General features: G+C 41.2%; 3 protein-coding genes across 10 annotated transcripts in view; 1 reads left to right on the forward strand and 2 right to left on the reverse strand.

Moving 5' to 3' along the window:
* erbin (erbb2 interacting protein) overlaps positions 1-1,483 on the reverse strand; it is a 50,189-nt gene extending 48,706 nt beyond the window's left edge. Inside the window, exon 1 of one of the 4 annotated variants that reach the window (XM_071465898.1) lies at positions 913-1,483. The gene's annotated coding sequence lies outside the window, so the exon portion shown is untranslated. Of the gene's footprint in view, positions 1-96; positions 835-912 lie in introns of those variants that run through there. The other 3 variants (XM_071465897.1, XM_071465895.1, XM_071465896.1) reach the window with 3 other exon arrangements.
* A 726-nt stretch (positions 1,484-2,209) lies between these two features.
* Positions 2,210-9,391, reverse strand: nln (neurolysin (metallopeptidase M3 family)). 2 transcript variants are annotated; one of them, XM_071465901.1, is made up of 13 exons: positions 9,272-9,391; positions 8,532-8,767; positions 7,598-7,746; positions 6,981-7,085; positions 6,676-6,778; positions 6,424-6,584; positions 5,506-5,641; positions 4,609-4,975; positions 4,218-4,419; positions 3,367-3,553; positions 3,107-3,235; positions 2,803-2,939; positions 2,210-2,703 (listed from the first exon to the last, which is right to left on the reverse strand). In XM_071465901.1, exons 2-13 carry the CDS (start codon positions 8,743-8,745, stop codon positions 2,551-2,553), a joined length of 2,043 nt encoding a protein of 680 aa, XP_071322002.1. In that variant the 5' UTR covers positions 8,746-8,767; positions 9,272-9,391; the 3' UTR covers positions 2,210-2,550. The 2 variants fall into 2 exon arrangements, with proteins under 2 accessions (XP_071322002.1, XP_071322001.1); XM_071465900.1 differs by lacking the exon at positions 9,272-9,391 and having other exon boundaries at positions 8,532-9,212.
* On the forward strand, positions 9,353-17,735 carry sgtb (small glutamine rich tetratricopeptide repeat co-chaperone beta). Of its 4 annotated transcripts, none has more exons than XM_071465909.1 (13): positions 9,353-9,481; positions 11,661-11,773; positions 12,123-12,226; positions 12,848-12,923; positions 13,285-13,384; positions 13,601-13,705; positions 14,554-14,692; positions 14,827-14,889; positions 15,356-15,393; positions 15,511-15,594; positions 15,747-15,774; positions 16,487-16,608; positions 16,830-17,735. In XM_071465909.1, the coding sequence occupies exons 2-12, from the start codon at positions 11,674-11,676 to the stop codon at positions 16,577-16,579; spliced, it is 930 nt and encodes a 309-aa protein (XP_071322010.1). In that variant the 5' UTR covers positions 9,353-9,481; positions 11,661-11,673; the 3' UTR covers positions 16,580-16,608; positions 16,830-17,735. The 4 variants fall into 4 exon arrangements, with proteins under 4 accessions (XP_071322010.1, XP_071322011.1, XP_071322012.1 ...); XM_071465910.1 differs by having other exon boundaries at positions 16,863-17,735; XM_071465911.1 differs by lacking the exon at positions 15,747-15,774.
* Positions 17,736-17,799: the final 64 nt, after the last annotated feature.

Here is a 17,799-nt window from a genome sequence, read left to right on the forward strand (position 1 = left end):
TCAGTTGAGATGGAAGAGATCTGCACTCCAAGCATAATGTATAAAAAACCCACAAAGCATTAGCGGATGTAATTCAGGTAGCTCTCAAAAACCTACCACAGACCTGCTGCTGTTTTCACCTGGACCTTGTTTGCGTCATGGTTTCCTGAGATTTCTCTAGGCTGTTTCTCTTGACAGCATTTCCCACAGAGGTGACTAACAAACACTTGAAAAAAAAAAAAAACATGTGGAAGGGCATGGATTGACCTGTTTAAAAAAAAAAAAAAAAAAAAAAAAAAAAAAAAAATTTAAATCCTAAAAATCAAACCTAGAGATTAGCTTCGTATCTATCTCCCACCTTAACAGGATTAAATTACATTGGAGTTAAGTGGGGATCTTAATCTGATTAGCGGAGCGGTGAGAAAATGAAAACGCCGATATGGTGAGAGGACACCGCACTAATCCCTCCGCTCCGCAACAAAAGCTGCGGCTGCTGCTGCTGCTGCTGCTGCTGCACTGCAGCTGTTACGTTGAATTGCAGTAGAATATATTGCAGGTTGTTTATTTTATACCTTTAAATGTACTGGTATATATTCGGATGTGCTGGGGATTTCACACAGACACTAATGTGCAGCCATGCACAGCTGTTGTTGTGAGACCGAAAAACAGACAGCTGCTCAAATGTCCTGTTACCGTCAACATCCCGCTATTGTGTTAAAATACGAATAAAGTCACAACCATGACTAAACCGGCAGTGTTCATGTGAGGCTGTGATGTTATGATTTCACTGTTAAAACTGACTGAATTAATTTAGGACTCAAGACAGCATCAGGATGGGACCTCAACGGCTCGCTTGCGGCTAGCAGCCCTGTTAGCATGCCGTCCGGGGCCCCGCAGACAGAAGCAGTAACTCGAACAAACAAAGAGACTCACCTGAGTTAAAGTAGAGTCAGTGTCTCATATGATGATGTGGTCCAGGTCACCGGCGAGGTGCTACTATCAGAAAAATATTCGGAGAAGAGAGCATTAGCTAGCTTTACGTGTTTGCTAGTGTTAGCCGCTAGCTAACGCTGCCCACTTAGAGAGCGACTCGAAGCTGGCCCAGTTCAGTCTCCTCGGCGGCCGTCCTCAAGTTGTTTATGCCTCTTTTCAGACTTAGAAGTGTTCACCCTCCAGATGTTACTCAAGCAAAGCGACCCAAGGCGAAGACAGGAGCAGGGTGGTGCTTAGTTTTTTAAGACTTAATGACATGGAGCATTAAAAAAAAAAAAATCCAAAATGTCTACGACAATTCAGCAAGGAAATACAAAAGGCAAAAACGCGTCCGACCTCCGACAGAGCGAAGCCTTTTCCTCTAAAGTGTGCCGCACCCAGATGTTTTCACTCATAATTTCCTTTCGCTCGATCATTTGCTAAATAAATGCAGCTTTGGCCGAGTGGAGTGAAGCTACATTCAGGCTGTGGACAAGACGTGAAGTGGTGGGTTTCTTCCCTGCGACCTCTGCGCCTACATGTAGGGGGAGGCCGGCCACCAGAAGTCGCCTTTCCAGCTTCACCGAGCCCCGGTGATGATGCCTTCACTGTCTCACCCAGACCCCCGTGTCCCCCCCAATACACTGACAATTTCCCCCTTTACAGGTGAGGTTTTCACACTGACTACAGAGGAAGATGAAGATAATATGTGTATTATTAAACCAAACAACATGTATCCTAAAATATGTCACAGTTTAAAACAGCTTGACCATTTATGGCAGTATAAGTACAGGGAAGAGGATTTTTATTCTATTTAAAGTTAAAATTTTATTTTATTATTTGAAGTTAGGCCATCGATTAAATTCATTTTTTTCTTAAACATGTTAAACTCATAAACCGGTGTTTGCTATCCTGGGGCGCCCCCTAGCTGCCTAACTTTTTCCCTTGCACAGGAATTTTAGATATGGAAATCTTCAAAATATGAAAATCTCCCTCTTGCAAAATATGGTAATAAACACATTTATCTATTTTTTTTTCCAGAGGAGAGATCTGGAGATATCGCAGAGGCTTTCATCAGTGTACTGCCTTTTGAGCTGGGGATTGTGATTTTTCCAAGATGCATTCACAGCAGTCACAGTTTCATACAGTTGTAAGCATCCTATCCTGTATTGTGTTCAACACTTTCAAATCTTAGATGTAACTTGAAAACAGCAACCTTTGGGTTTGCAAAATAGGACTGTGGCTGAAACGATCAATTATTATCATTATTTATCAATTTATTAACTATTGCATTTGGTTCATGAATTAATAATTTATTGCATAGTTAATACAATGTCAGAAAATAATGGAAAAAGCTGTAACAACTTCCAAGAGTCCAAGACGACATGTTTAAACAGTTCACAACAGTCTATATAGTTAGTTTACAATTATTATACAACTGAGAAAAGCAGCAAATCCTCACACTGGAGAAGCTGCAAGTCAAGACGTCAAGTACAAAAGTAATAAAATACTTAAGGCAAAGCCATTTTCCCACTGACATTGACCTGCATCCAGATAATTACACATATACCCTGCTTTAAGAGTAAAGGTTATATCAAATTACAATGGTCGTGTTTCCTGTGATTTAATCAGTCCCTTGCATTGAAAGAAAGCATCCTGGCACGGTGCACGTCCAAGGAAGGTTTCCAGCATGTCTATTCCATCCGCAGAGCCACCAGCTTCCAGAATCACACGTCTGTACTCTTTTCCAACCTGTGTTAAGGCACAGATCAAGAGCGATCAGGACCATTTTCCACCAAAATGAGAGGAATGATTACAATCAAATGTATAAAGGTAATCTGTCAGACCAACCTTTGGATTCATAATGCCTTCCTTTTTAAAACGACTGAAAAAAATGTCCATGGAGTAGACTTCACTCCATAGATAGCTGTAGTACTGACCATCGTATCCTCCAGCCAGGTGGCTGAAACTGGCGGTCATATTGGTCCCTGCAGGGAACAAGTCATTGTTATCACATCATCATATATTAATATGATTTAACAATCTGGGTATTTTATCTCTTCTCATAAGAGACAATAGAAATCTTGCATGTATTTCTCTAAATATGCTACAAGTAGTCAACATTCGCCTCGTCATGCTACTGATAATAACTGACCTGGTGTAGCAGGAACACCCAGGATGTCCTGGCAGTGCTTTGCAAACACCTCAGCTGTATCTGCATGAGAGCGGGTGTGCAGCGACTGGTCCACTTTACTGAGGACCACCTGACGCAGGTTCATCAGACCTGAGGGGGGTAAACATCATCACTGTGAGCGTGTTAGCATGCTGAATCAACAGGGACCTGACTTGTGCAAAGATGTTCGAGAGTTTGATGGTTTTTATTTTTTATTTTTGGTGAAAATTCAAGTGTCTGACCAGTGTTGGCTACTCTGGAGGCGATCAGTTTGTCGAGCAGGTTGTCTGGGATTGGGCTGCCGTCCTTGTAGTGGCCAGACATTCTTCTCAGAGGCTCCTTCTCCCAAACCCAGTTCTCAAGCACCTGCGAGGGAACCTCCACAAAGTCTGTCTCCACCAGGGTTCCACTGAACTCCGAAAAAGTGGTCTGACACACAAACAGGAAAAGTTCAGGGGCCAGTTGCACAAAGCAAGATTTTCCTTAAAGTCTGAGTAAAGGTTTCCTTAAAAACACCCTTAAGTCTTCTTCTTAAGGTTTCCTTAAAATTTTCATTTAATTATTTCAGGTTTTCTCCTTATTTTAGTCTTAAGGAATCACATTAGTTAAAACATTACACAAAAGACCTTAACTACCAAAGTAAGAAATAAAACTAAAGGTAACTCTGACTCAATCTTAAATGCAATATGGGAGTGTTTATGGCAATCAATGAAGAAAATCATATCACAGATTTGACTGGCAGTAAATTTATGATTTGCCCAACCACCTAGAATTGGATCCCTCTACTTTCCATATCACAAGCTAATGGCAGCAAACCAACGGTCTCCATGGAAACAGTATAATTTTTCCATTGTAAAATCTCTTTTGCTGCTGTAAATGAACTTTTTTTCCTTAACTAAGGAAACCTTTGAAGAGATTCTGTGCAGCACCTTAAAGTACCTCCCTCAGCTAAGGAGAAATTGAACCTTTAGTGTCATACTTAAGTAGAAAACTTAAGGTGTTTTGTGCAACCAGCTCCAGGCTCTCTCATTCTAATCAAAATACAGTATGCAACTATAATGCAACTGCTGATAGCACATATACAGTGGCCTACCTTAGAGCAGAGCTCATGCATCACATGACCAAACTCGTGGAAGTAAGTCTCCACTTCATGGTGCTGGAGGAGAGACGGCATGCCTGTTCTGGGTTTGGTAAAGTTGGCCACCATAGCTGCAACTGGGAGCTGGCGCTTTCCATCAGGTCCTCTGCAGCCAGGCTGGAGCCCAAAGCAGGCTGCATGGCCATACTTTCCTTCCCTGGTGGAGAATTAGGTTGCAGTGTTACACAGCAAGGCTTAATATGAATGACATGACAAAGATCTAGAGCTCTAGTCACTGCATTCTTCAATTTTATTATTATTATTATTTTTAGTTTTCTGTGATGGTGCATGAACTAATCTTACCATATACATTTGTTTATGAGTGGGGATGATTTCTTGTCTCTACCTTGGATGCAGGTCCAGGTAGAACTGGCCAATCTCCTCCCCTGTGTCAGTGTCGTGGGCCGAGTAAAGCTTGACATTTTCATGCCACACATGAGCGTGCTCCACCTCCGTGAACGTGAGACCCAGCAGCTCCTGGTAAATACCAAACAGTCCTTCTGTCACCACACCGAGCGGGAAATACTCAATCAGTTTGTCCTTGTTCACAGCGAACTTGCACTGCTCCACTTGATTCATGTAGTAAGGCAAGTCCCAGGCGTTGATCTGCCCATCAAACTGGTAGCCCTTCATCAAGCACTCCCTCTTTTTCAGTGCAAGGATGTATTTCCTCTCCTTGACTCCAATGGGCTTCAATGTTTCATAGAAAGTATCTGTGAAGTGGGGATAAAAAAAGGACGTGCAGTTCAGGTACATTTTTTCAATATGTAATTTGTCTTTTTTCTAGTCTTTCTTCAGAATGGGATATTTTTAAATCTATGAGCAGCAGGATCATTTTAGACAAATCACAAATATCATGACTCCCACTATTAAATGCAATGCATCTTTTTAAATTGTCATTTATGTTCCAGAAGTTATTCCCTCCCACTTTTGCACTGTAACAACGAGGGACCGGCCACACACATTTAACCACTTCCACTTTCTAATACATGACCACGTGCCACCTGCTCTCAGGAGCCATAAATTACGTGTGTTACATCGCATACAAGAGGCATATGGTGCAACATACACTACATTACATGCAACAGGCACGAGTGTTGCATTTCTCTCCCCTAGCTGAGTCTTTATCTGCTCCCCCATCCATCTGCCAAGTAAAGCTTATTTTTCTTCAGCAAAGCCGTTATCAGATGGTGTTAACGTTTGCTTGCGAGTGCATGTGCCTCGGATGTCAAAGTGGTCATACCGAGACAGTCAGACACATTGCTCGCATTCTTGGCCATGTTCATTTCAAGCACATAGTTCGCGTGGCTGCTGTAACCGAGTAAGTCTGCGACCTTTGCCCTCAGGGATATCAACTGTTCCAGGATCGCTGTGTTTACCTGGAAAAAAAAGAAAGGCTTTAGGATGAGATATGCAGATCAGCTGATGTGTGCAATGGGTTCATTTGTATAAAATATCTAATAAGGCTCATTAAAGTTATAATCCTGAAGATTTCAGTCCTGATATGATCAAGGGCAATATCCAAATCACAGAGGACTCGGTCTACAAATCATATTCTCCAGACATAAGGGAACATGCTTTTTTTGGTGCAAGGCCAAACAAAATCACATCATCATCATTTTTATATTTTTTTCACTGAAAATGAAATGCAAAAATGACCACTCCACCTGAAATTGTGTCCCATATTGTACTTGCAATAACTGCTGAAATAATTGCAATATGATTTTATTGCAGACTGTTCAGCCCTAGTCTGCAGTAATTCAATACAGGTCTGATACGAGTCACGACTATAGGAGAGTGAACAGTGAACAGGAGGCTGTTATCACTGAGATAAAATAACAGTTTCACTGGATACATACATGCATCTTTTGTCTCTGACTTCCTTACGCATGGTTGTCAATTTGAACTGTCACAATGAAAATGCCATACAGAGAGGTTATTACTGAATGTAAACAATTCAAATGATGCAGCTGGAAAAAAAAGCCAGCCATAAATAATATCAAAGATGGGGTTTGACTTAGTGTAAGGATCACAACTTTAAGAAGCATTATTTCCCCAGACAGGGCAGCAGGTACAAATGCACCAACTGTAATGCAGAAGAGACGGGACTTGCTGTCTGTTTTGTGCAGGATCCACAGATTCACCATCAGACTTTAGTTACCTCTTTACACCTGCTGTGAAAAACCGTTTCCATCTTCCTCCTGGTCTCAGGGTTGTAACACCTCTTCATCAGGGGGTAGTAATGGGGATATTCGAGTGTGACTTTATACCGTCCATCTGCCGTCCTCTCCAGTCCATTCAGATAACTGTGAGCTAGCCCACCTTGACGGAAGAGGACAACACCATAACTGAAAACAGTCAAAGCACATTCATAACACCACACAGTCCATCAGGCTCTGTTATATAAACTTACCCAGTTCATGCTCAGAAAAGACGAGAAACGTATTGTCCTCATTCAGATTCTTGTTAAACTCTATGGAGAGTTCACTAATAAGCTTAGAAGTTCTTTTTATTTCCTTGAGAGAGAGAAAAAGAGGCAAGAAAATCAAGTCAGGATGATTTCCAGGATGTGATATAATTGTTAAAGAATAATAAGCAGAATTTTTAACACTAAAACATACTTTTTTTCTGATAAGGAAAATTGACAAAATCAAATGTTTACTTATCTAATATCTGGCATCAAACTTTAAACTTTCAACAGCTCATATTTTGTGTTACCTCTTGTATATCTTTACACAGGTGCAGTCCTCTCCGCTTGCCTAACGTAACAAGTCTGTCTAAGAATCTCTTTTCTTCAGGTGAAAGGTTTTCTTGGAGATTTTCCTGTCAAAACATAATCACATACTTCTTCATGTAGGCAGAATTAAGAGGATTTGGCTAAATTTATTCACCTATTTATGCTGTGTGCCAGACAGCCAGACACCCCTGCATGGAATAAAATATGGCACTGGCTACCACTGATTAGATCAGATTAAATATCTTTCCCAGGCTAAATAAAACCCAGTGATGGGGTCAAATGAGGTACGGTATCCTTGATCTCAATTAGAAACACGTCAGTCTTTGCACATATATCATATTTTGCCCTTTGGCTGACATAAAAGGTGAAAATAATCTATCATCAGCATAGCTACTGTGATAATTGCATCAAATCTTCACACATTAGAGTTGAGTAGCTTCAAATCCATATCTTCTAGGGTTAGGATTACTTTAACACCTCATTTACTGTCTTTGTGGACTAGTGGTCTGATAAAGGGACAGTTTTTCTATCTAATGTCCCCTCCCTCGTGTTGTGACTGATGTGTAAATTGAAGTAGATGTGTCATGATGAGGCATACCTGCAAGGCAGTAATTCGCCTGAACACATCCTCCCTCATGCTTATCTCCACATCGAACTCGGACAGTTTTTTGTCAGCCTCTGTGCTCGCTGACCGAATCTCCTTAGAAGGACAAACGTACTGAGGGAAATCAAGAACATGGCGTGATGCTAAGGGAACAGAGTAAACACAGAGGGAACAGAGGGACACAGTGAATGTTAACTGTCCAACATAGCAAATTTTTATAAAGAAGAATAATGTGACACATTTAAAAAAAAAAAAAAAGTGAGGCTGGTGTTAATATACATTTTTCTTGTCAAAAAACCTCATGAAAAGAACAAAAGCAAGAAAGCGTATTAGTCTGTCGCTCATTATAGTTTTTGGCTTCTCTACCCTCTCTGTGGCACTGAAGACATACACCAGCTGCAATGTCTGTCAACATGTTTACAGCCTAACCCATGACCACACCCACCTTTGGACTCTCAACTACACACCTGTAAAGTCTGGTGACTGTATCTCGCACAGTTTCCACAGTGTCCTCTTAAGTGCCTCTACATTTTGCCATGATGACACATACACAGACTCGTAAGGTGAAAACCTGCCATGCTGCAGGGATTCCCTAAAAACAGCTGGGTGTTGTAGTTCACTCAAACAGGAGTAAATAGTTCATTTGTTAGGGACTATTTTCAGCTGCAAATGAATACACATTTGTTGCTCTAGAGAGTATTTATGGCACCAGAAAGATATGTAGAACTCAAACTGACTCATCGTAATGAATGAACATGTCATCTAGTGCAGCTGAGACTCAATACGATGAGGCTTCAGATACATAGGCAACACTTTTTTATGGCATTAAGTCCTTGTTAGTTTTGGGCATTTCATGGGATTTGATGACAAAAAAACAACAAAAACAAAAAACACAGAATATTACCAGGTTTCACCTTTAAAAACTTACATGCATAATCCAGTTTGGCATTAGCCAAAGCTTTCAGGGTGTTGTCAACAGAGACATTTTCTATGTTTAGAGATCCAATGTCATCGTGGACCTTCTTTACTCTGTTAATCACGCTGTCAGTCATGGTCCTGATCTCGTCTGGAGACAGGTCCCAGCTCAGCGTGTTTCTCCTGCTTCCTGCCTGAGAGCAGGCTCTGGCAGGATGGATGGTCATTCTCAACACTGGCTCAGACGCGCTGTAAAAACACAGTCTCATTTCAAAGTCAAAAAGAAAGGCATTACTTTTCATATCAAACGCGAATGACTGAACAGAGCAGGTGGTAATAATACAAGGCAATAAACTGTCCGTGCTCGGAGTGTTTCCCCATGCTAAGCGGTGACCTTCTCCCTGTGTTCACTCAGGCTCCAGTTTCATCGCTTGGCAGCGGAGGCCGCTCAGAGCGAGATCATAAAAGCGCGGAATAATTTGCAGGGGAGCAATGACAGCTCCCAGCCAGGACCCACAGGCAGCTCAGTCATTCTCTAGTATCATTTTAATAACTTCTTTTTATGATTAACAGCGTGCGAGTAAATAAAACACACAAGCAATAAGGAATTAAGAGCGGCTGGATGTGACGCTGCAGCGTCGCGCAGGTGTGCGACGCTGCAGCGGCGGAGCGCAACTCTTGACGCACACATGCCCGCGGTTTCATGCGTTTCTCAGCCCCACGTGATAACACAAACACACTTTCTTCCCTTACTGTGCTGTAGCTCAGTCCCACCAGCGCCAGTGAGCTCCCAACCTCTCTCTCTCTCCCTCTCTCTCCCTCTCTCTCTCTCTGTTTCCCTTGCATGTGGAATCCGCTGCTTCTTATTTCCGCTGCCAACGCGCAGGCGCAGAAGAGCAGCAGGATCAATCCGACACAAGTCCTCATGACGCGGTAGCAGCAGACAGCTGGATAAGAGCTCAGGTAGGTGGGCGGGGGTTGGGGGGGGGGGACACTGAATAGCATCCTTTGACTCTATGTTATATATAAATTGTCTGCCTCAGCGTCTGCACGGGTCTGGTGGTGATTCTTGTGCTGCTGCTTCGCTGTCAGAGGGCTGAGATGGTTTCAGCATCACACAGGCTGCACAGCAAGCCTGGCTGTGCGGGCGGTTAGTGAAGACAGGCTTCCAGAAATGACACCCAGCTAATTCAACCAGTGGCACTGGCTGGATTAGCTTCAGTGCATTGCATTTGGAGATAATATAAAGCCTGTATAATGACTGAAAACACCCCTCGTCTCCCATTGTGGTATTACATCACAGCTTCTGCATCACTGCATATACGTGTGTCAACACACAGAGGGGGAGTAGCCGTGAGTGCCAACCCTAACCAACATAACAACGCATGTTGCTAGCACGGGATGGAGATGTGAGGCAGTGTTTGTGTCTGCAGATCATTTTGAAATGACAGTAAATATGCTTCTTTTTTTACCCCCTGCACTGTGGATGTGTTTCGATCAGGCGTCAGAAAGGAGGAAAAACAAATTGCAACTGTAGCCTGTTTTTTTTTTTTTTTTATTATTTATTTTTATTTTAGCAGAGCAGTGTTCTATTTTGTTATGAGCAAGAATAATTTTGCTTCCACCCTCTTATGAGTTATAATGGAGACAGGAGCCAGATGCATCACCAGCATCATTACTAGTAATTGTTGTTTTTATAGATAATAACATGGCTGGGTGACCATGTAAGGGGGTCCCTGAGCTAAAAATTGCTGTGTGGGCAGTGGTGATTAATACTACTTTGTACCATGTGAACACAGGGACCACAAAATATCCTAAAACTACAGGATTTGCCTCAATCGAGATTGTACATTGGTGGTTAAAATTCCTTAATAATTCATTAAATTACCAACAATCAGTTGTCACACAGGCAATCTGGGACTTTAGGGGCTGTGGGCAGTCGCCCACTCCTCCCAGTTGATTCTCCAGCCCTGAATAATAACTGCATAATAACCCATGTCTATGTCATAGGCCTACAGCTCACATGGATGAATGAGATGTAACAACATTTTAAAAAGAAAAAGAAAAACAAACACTATAATTCTGTCCATGGATGGTATCACTTTGATACAAGGATACACACATGCTTAACTAAAACTAAATACACACGTCATTGCATGAATTAAAGGCCCCAAAAACATCATTTCTCAATCAGCTTCTTGCTACATGTCCAACATGAACATATTCTGTGTCATAGTTAGAACAGGTAGAAGAAGAACACCCACTCTTGATAAATTATACCTAAAGATGGATTTAAAAAGAAAAGGTTTTATTTCTGTCTATTTTAGTCATAAATATTTAATATTATAGAGAAATACTTCAAAGCCAAGTTTTCAGACTTAAATGCAAGAAATCTCTGTTGCTCAGCAATAAGAAAGGATCAAGTCACTGTGAGTTTATGTTATTACACTCAATAGGTTAATTAACAGTTGGTTAATACATTTATATACATACATATATATGTTTATATATTTATACACATACATCTTATACCACTAAAATAACTGGTGAGCAGAAATTGGCAGCTCTGGGCACTGATCAGTCTCTGAAAGCAGAACAGTATCTGCTCTGACAGGAATATGGATTTTTTTTTTTTTTTTTTAATCAGATGCAAAGATCTGCATGTTACTGCATGACCCGGCAGTGTGTGTTTATGTCACATTTACAAGCTAGGGGTAGAATTAGGAATATGTTTTATAGCACAGTAGAGCATGTTGCACTAAAACCAAAATATCTGGAAGGTCTGGTAGGTGTTGACAAATCAGGAGAGAATAGACAACCATGTTTAGGCATCACTCAGAAGTTGGTATTGATGTTATGTCAGGAATCAGATTGTGACTTGTCAATATAACTACAGATCATTTCTGTTGGGCGAAGGGTCATGCAGCAACACAAAGATGTTGAACTGTGTTAATAGTGAACAACTCATAAAACAATTCATGTTAAATCCAGCATTGATTCTTTTCATGAGTCATGCATTAGTTATGCATTACTTAAGCGTGTGAATTGTACCTTTATTATATGTCACCCAATGAGTTAATAATATAGTCATCGATGTGTGGGTGCGTCTGTTTCACACCACACAACTTCCTGTGCCCGACAGTTTCTAGGTAAAAATGGCGGTGGAGAAACGCTTGGCATTCTCTATTGTGCAGTTCCTACGAGATCAAACACATTGCGGTGCTTTGAATTCTGATGAGCAGGAGAGCCTCGAAGGTAGGTCGACTCACTGTGTGCACTTATTCTTCAGAAAGCACCTTTAAGAATGTAGGACACCGCTCCTGTCCTGTCCATTTCAGAGTGAACTTAATACATGTTCTCAGTTAACCGTCCTGATGGAGAGAGAAAAAAAAACAGTGTGGGCTTTATCGTCAAAAAGAATCACAAGTGACAGTATGTGTGGTGGTGTGTTTCATCTGATATGAAGGATGGACAGGACAGTTTTAATTTCTCGCTGAGTGTGCAGCCAAATTCTGACTCACCATCATAATACTGTTAAGTCTGAGACCATTTGTTTAGCGGCGATCTTAAGAAAATCTCATATTTTGCTGACCCTCTGCTCCAGTTGCGATACAGTGTTTGGAGACCACCTTCAAGATCAGCTCCAGTGACTGCCATCTTGCTGTGCCGCAGCCTCTGACAGAGATATTCCTCAATTCCCTGCTAAAGGTGGGCACTGCACAGTTCATGGTGTTTACTTGTACGGGGGCAAGGTTAAATCATGAGCTCATGCCACATACCACAGCATTTGTAGCCTAACTTGTTTGCAATGCCCGTCCCTGGAGGGGCCATTACAATGCATAAAACTCAACAATGAAACATATATGGAACAACACAAAGCACAAAACTCAGCAATATATGCACACATTAAAGCACAGGACACCAAACTCAATTAGCCACGGTGCATTTTGATTTCTGTGGGTAAAGAGCGCCACATGCTGAGTAAACAAACAGAAAAAAGCTGTTTGTCCAAATGAGGATTAATGGAATGGCAGCTTACCAAACTTTGGATTATTATATATTGTGCATAAAACCTTAATAACTCAGCTTTTTCATCGTAAAAGCTAAAACAGAAAAAATGTATTGCATTATCCAGAGTCAAAGCGATTCATCTTTCCTCATTGATGGTTTTCTCACTGTCACCTAAATGACCCTGTGCTTCTCCTGCTAACAAGTGTCTGCCATGAGAGCTGAGTCTATTGAATTCCACATACTCACAGTTTATTCACAATTAAACACTTTAACACATTTGAATGACATGAATGATTCCTCTGTTTTGCGTTTGCTCAGAATGACAACCTCACCATACCAGAGACCTCCCCGTCTCCAGAAGACATCGAGCGAGCAGAGCAGCTTAAGAACGAAGGTAATGAATGAAAATGCCCAAACATTTTGTGAATGGTGACAAAGCTTCTCCGATGTGCCTGTCTCTCATTATAGTAAATATAATACATGTTTATTGGATTTTAACATTCTGGTGTTTTATAGTCCAAAAATAACCAGTTAATTGAGAAAATAATCATCAGATTAATTAATAATGAACATAATTGTTAGTTGCAGCTCTAAGGTATATTATAATTTATATGAAGCCTGCCTGAGGTTGCCACAGCGTCCATGTTCTGAACCTCATCCTGGTCATTTCTTATATATCTTTGGCCTGGAGTTGTGACCACAGTTGTTCTGCTGTATGCGTTTACTCTGAGAACAATCCAGTGTTTTATTTTCAGGCAACAATCACATGAAGGAAGAGAACTACAGAAGTGCAGTGGAGTGCTACACAAAGGCCATTGATCTGGACCTAAGAAACGCTGTGTACTACTGCAATAGGTATTTACAGCAACATGAATTCACCCTGTCATTGTCTTGCTCTTAACTTTGTGCTGCTGTCGTGGTTCACAGATTTTTGTACAACAGCACACGCTGATGTAATGTTTCAACTGGACTAGAAAGCGCCAGTGAATTGAATCTTGTCCTTTGTGCACTATGTATCCGAACATAATTAAAGAGGGCAGAGATAAAGTTAAGCGCTTTAACACTTGGCAGGGCTGCAGCTCACAGTAAACTGGGAAATTATACAGAGGCAACTGGTGACTGCGAGAGAGCCATTGGGATTGATCCTACCTACAGTAAAGCTTATGGACGGATGGGGTGAGTTTGATGTTTAATCTTCACCATTAAAGGTCCCACATTGTATAAAGTGAGATTTCCATGTCTTGTGGAGGTCTAGGTTCTATATTAACATTGAGAAAGTGTTAAAGTGCTCGGCCCACAGAGAAATGCACACAGCCTGTATTCAGAAACTGAGCCTTAAACGCACAGTATGTAACGTCTGCCGAACAGAGTTCTCCTCCTCTCCTAGACAAACAGACCCGGTGATTATAACCTTTAAAAGCACTGAAGACAGCAGAAGTGAGATTGCTGCTAACCTTTGTTTTAATTGTTTCTTTGATAACTTATAAACTAGACATTCAGGAGGATTTAACAACAGCTGAATTATCTGCTGAGGTTTCCTCCTCTACATAACAAACGGACCAGGGGATTAAAGCTGGTGAAAACTAAGAATAAACTATTTTCACTATAAAAATAAATGATCTCAGCCACGCCCCAAGCCCAGCCCACCTGGACCCACCAGCCAACCTTGTGGGATTTGGTTTCTCTGAGTGTTTATTGTATTATATATATTAGTAAATATATAATATTTTATTTGATCACTCAAACAGCAATCAGCCAATCAGAAGAGAGGCTCAGAGTCCCTCTCTCCTGATTGGCTCACCGACCTAGAGCTCCAGAGAGAAGCCTACACTGAGTTGGTTTCTGGGACTTAAAAGCACAAATATATCTTCTTATGGACATCAAAACTTCAAAGAAAACCCCAGAGAGGTGTAAAACGTGGGACCTTTAAAGCAGCTTTTATTGAGTTTTTCTGTGTTGTCTGCTCCATAATGTTTGGAGGCCTGTTAAAAAATGATGCCTGCCCTGCTCCTTTGTGGCTCCAGGTTGGCTTTAACAGCCATGAACAAGTATCCAGAAGCAATTTCCTACTTTAAGAAAGCTTTGGTATTAGACCCAGAGAACGACACCTACAAATCCAACCTGAAGATTGCAGAGCAGAAGCAAAAAGAAGCAACCAGTCCAGTAAGTAAAAAAACAAGCTGCATCAGCCCTTATTTTCTTACGTAACATAATGCACATACCATTAAAGCTCACATGTACTCTACTATCTAGCCATGAATGTTTGACCTTTTTCTGTCTGTGAATGTGTGCCACAGATAGCTGCAGGATTGGGGTTTGACATGGCGAGTTTAATCAACAACCCTGCCTTCATTAGCATGGTAAGAGCATGGCTCCTAATATGAGCACTGTCCTGTCTGTGTAATAAGTACAGCAGAGGTTATCAGCTGTTCAGGAGGCTTACCATTTGTTCTGGAGACAGGTGTCTTATGCTTGTTTTGTCTCTGGCAAGGTTAGACCAGATTCTTTCCCCTAATTATCCCCATGAGTGGCAGTTAGCCCGTTACTCAGCCATAGTTATTGTAAAGTGGAAAGGACCTTGTAGAATCCCGACTTATTAAGCGATGATACTTGGGATCGTCTGCCAAGCCCAGAAATGCTTTTACAAGTATGCCAGAGTTTTATTGCTAATACAATGACAAGACATCTAAATCATAGAGCTGTTTGGGTGAGTTCAGGGCCTCCAGCACCAGATCACAGTTTGTTTCTCTCACAAAACTTCCACTGTTGCCAAAAATAATTGTCCTTTTAAGACACGGCAGATTTCAGCTTCATTTCTTTCTACAGGCTGCAAGTGTGATGCAGAACCAACAAGTGCAACAGCTGTAAGTGTCAGAATGAATTGATGGGACTTTAGGTAGCGTTTAAGTGAGACAGACTTAAAGTCAGACTTTGAACATAATGTGCTCTGACTCACTGTCACTGTGTCACTGTGCGGTCAGTATGTCAGGAATGATGTCGAATGCAGTCGGGGGTCCTGCAGCAGGAGTGGGCGGACTGTCAGACATTTCCAGCTTGATTGAAGCGTAAGTGCACTCAACTCCAAATTAAAAGCATTGTTTGACTACATCATGACTCATTTAGTTTTAGATGACTTATGTTATTGTACCTATTGTTTATAGAGTTAAAGGACTAGCTTGGCAGTTTGGCAACTTGATGCCACTCTCTTGTCTTTCAGGTTCATACAAAGCTTCACAAACACTGAGGTGTAAAAACGGCATGTTGTGGTTTTACATGGGTTTAAGAGCTGGACTGGTTGTTGGCTTCTTGCATGGATTCAACAAATGAGATTAGTGAACTTTAGTGATGCTTGTTGGTGGGTGTTGTCACCTGTGAACAGAGCCAGACTAGTTGTTTCCACCTGTTTCCAGTCTTTGTGCTAAGCTACATGTAAGCTAACAAGCTGCAGCTGTCATGGGACTCTTGGCAAGAAAGGCAAATAATATTTCCCAAAACATCTACCTGTTCCTTTAACTATGGCTTTATTTCAACATTTTTGAAGCAAAGTAATATGGCAGTGTGGCACTAACATAATCTAACTCTGGCATCAAATGGAGAAAGATTTGATGTAGGTGGAGACAGGATAATTACCCTTTAAATGGATGTGACATTTTCATGTGCAAACAGACACATATTTGGCAGCAGCGCCTCTTTTAATAACATATTATCTCAGAAAAACTCAACATGAGAAGCTTTTTGTTGTTTCTGATGAAGCATCACCTGTATCTGTACTGTAAGTGTCCACAATGTGAGGAGATTAGATCGGAGACTTTCACCATTTACTCTTTCATAGGAGGGATTTCTGTTATTCTACCGTGTTTTAGAAACTGAATTATTTATCTCCTTGCTTTGTGTGAGGTATTGTCCCGGTATAAAGCAATATAGCAGGTACACAAAGCTGTCTCGTCTCTCTGTCAGGGGACAACAGTTTGCCCAGCAGATCCAGCAGCAGAACCCAGAGCTGATCGAGCAGCTGAGGAACCACATCCGGAGCCGCTCCTTCAGCGGTAGCGCTGAGGAGCACTCATGATCTTCCTCGGGTATTTTATGTTTAAAACCAAACCCCAGCTGACTACAGAAGCTGAGAAAGGCCATACTTGGAAATATTTTTTTTTTATCCTGTTATCTCAAGTTAACAGGATAATTATTCCGAATATGGGATAAAAAAAATATTTGCGAGTATGGCCTTCCTTGGCTTCCGTATGAAAAATGTAAAATCTGAATCTTTTTGTATCATTAACATTTTTTCTTTTTATTACAGCCTCGTGTTTTTTTTTTGGTTTTTTTTTCCAAGGAAGGGCAACCACATGGCGCGATTACAATCTCTACACCCATTTCTTAAAGTCCCCAGTAGAACTGGCATGAAGAGACAAGGATGGGGGTTGAAGGCACTTTACTGTGACTAAAGGCTCTGGAGGGGGAGAGATGAGGGCCTGGAGACTGGACCATGAAATGAAGCATCCCACACATTTAGGGCAAAACATACTGTAAACACCCAATAGTAATAATAAAAAGAAAAAAAAAAAAAAAGAGGCAAGAGCGCGTTCGGCCTGTCGACGGAACATGAGTAAATTCTTTCCTCAGAGCTTTTACTGCAGAGATCGTGTTTTCTATGTGCTGAAATTACTGCCCTCTTCATGTTATGAGTTAAGGATCCTTCTGTCTGGTCATGGTAAATAGAGGGGTGAGGGAGGAATGTACTTTTACAGCATTGCAGGGAACATTTCAGCTTTTTCTCATACAACACACACATAGGACATCAGGTTGACCTTGTTTATATCGCATCTTGTTTAATATTATTTTTGTAGAGAACACGCTACTTGTTTATTGGGATGATACAGACCATTCAGTCCTGGATCCTGTAGGACTCACATCACTGCTTTTCAATGAGTACTACTTAACTTTTGATTAAGACAACTGTGTAATTGTATAGCAGTGTTTGCAGCCTGCATAATGTTGTTATTGCACTTTAGCAAAAAATAACTGCCCCCCCCCCCCCCCCCTTAAGCCTATTTAATTGCTCATGAACTAGTAACATAATCAGATGGTTCATTTTGCATGCTCTTAAATCTGGTATTTGAGATCAGATGCTTTACAGAAACAAATAGGTATGCTAGGGCAGCACAATGTTTTGTCTAAAACATGTGAATAAATGTCTTGAAGTTGATCAACTACTCACACGTGTGATTTTACTTTTGCCTTTGTGTCATTTCATGTTAAATAATGTGGTA

Source organism: Trachinotus anak, unplaced genomic scaffold, assembly GCF_046630095.1.
Source record: "Trachinotus anak isolate AG129_WGS33_773 ecotype Australia unplaced genomic scaffold, CSIRO_AGI_Tana_v1 ptg000028l, whole genome shotgun sequence".
Lineage (NCBI taxonomy): Eukaryota > Metazoa > Chordata > Actinopteri > Carangiformes > Carangidae > Trachinotus > Trachinotus anak.